Source organism: Camelina sativa, chromosome 4 (genome assembly GCF_000633955.1).
Source record: "Camelina sativa cultivar DH55 chromosome 4, Cs, whole genome shotgun sequence".
Lineage (NCBI taxonomy): Eukaryota > Viridiplantae > Streptophyta > Magnoliopsida > Brassicales > Brassicaceae > Camelina > Camelina sativa.
Genome location: NC_025688.1, coordinates 7,750,732 through 7,751,911, shown reverse-complemented (window position 1 = coordinate 7,751,911; position 1,180 = coordinate 7,750,732). Strand labels below are relative to the sequence as shown.

General features: G+C 38.0%; 1 protein-coding gene across 1 annotated transcript in view; it reads left to right on the top strand.

Moving 5' to 3' along the window:
- Positions 556-1,180, top strand: part of LOC104783655 (putative F-box protein At3g28280) — a 2,490-nt gene continuing 1,865 nt past the window's right edge. Inside the window, exon 1 of the mRNA XM_010508785.2 lies at positions 556-1,140. Coding sequence (XP_010507087.2) covers positions 556-1,140 — 585 coding nt within the window. The remainder of the gene's footprint in view (positions 1,141-1,180) is intronic.

The following is a 1,180-nucleotide window of genomic DNA, read 5'->3' as shown; positions in this document are numbered from 1 at the left end:
AAAAATTGTTTCTCGTTTCCAAAATATTTCGTTTCTGTGTATTCGTTTCTGTTTCCATGCAACCTAGACAGGACCGACGATAGCATGGTGCAAGATGTGCATTTTTCACTGGACCATGTTTAATTAGTATAAAAAATAATATATTCTAAGGCCCAAAAAAATTTACAAATTTTTTTTCTATGTAATTAAAGCCTATTTTTTGAAAATTGAACAGGAACTACAACAATTTCTACACCGGCACTGAACCTAGGTTTGCTTCACTTCACCTATGAGACATGTAATTTCATATTTTCTACAACCATCATCATTAAACTAAACCAAATCTAACAAAATCTACGACTTCGATAACTATCGAAGAGACTCGTGGAGGGAAAAAAAAAAAAGAATGAATTAAGAGACTTCTTGGGCTATATTTGTTTTAGCCCAATCTAAAAACTAATTAACTTATCTTGACCCAAGAACCTGATTCGTTCTTCTATAAAAGAGTAGAACCCTAATCCGAACACACGCACATACGAAAAAAAAAAAGAAAAAAAAAGCCTAACCCTAACAAAAATGAATCCCTTGACAGAAGATCTATGGGAAATAATACTAGCACGATTACCAATAAAGGTGATCAAATCTTCAAAATTGGTTTGCAAGCAATGGAAATCGATCGTGGAGTCTCCATATTTCCGTGACCTGTTCTTGTCTCTTCACAAAAACTCGCATTGTTCTTCATGGTCGCTCATGTTTAGTTGTTCAACGAGAGAAATCGTGGCTCATTACGGATGTGATACTTGGGGTCTTCCACGTTCTCTAGGCTTCTACATCTCTTCTTTCCTAACTAACAAGTTCAAGACTCAAAACGGCAGGTACAAAGCATGGGTTTACACGGACGACGTTGGGTTGATTTTGATCAGTGAAAACTATTTCTGCGCCAAGAACCGATCCTTGTACGTAGCTAATCCTATTTCACAGGAATGCGTACGAATCCCTTCTCATGCTCATCTCAACGAATATTCACGGCCCTTGGGGATGGCCACACAAACTAAGAACGGCATCTTCTTGGGTTACAAAATTGTTGTGGTCGACTTCCCAGCTAAACCTTATAGTTTGTCGATATTTTCGTCTGAGACAGGCTTGTGGAGTCACAAAACGGTCCATGAACATTTCCCTTGGCGCTATAATACGGCCATCA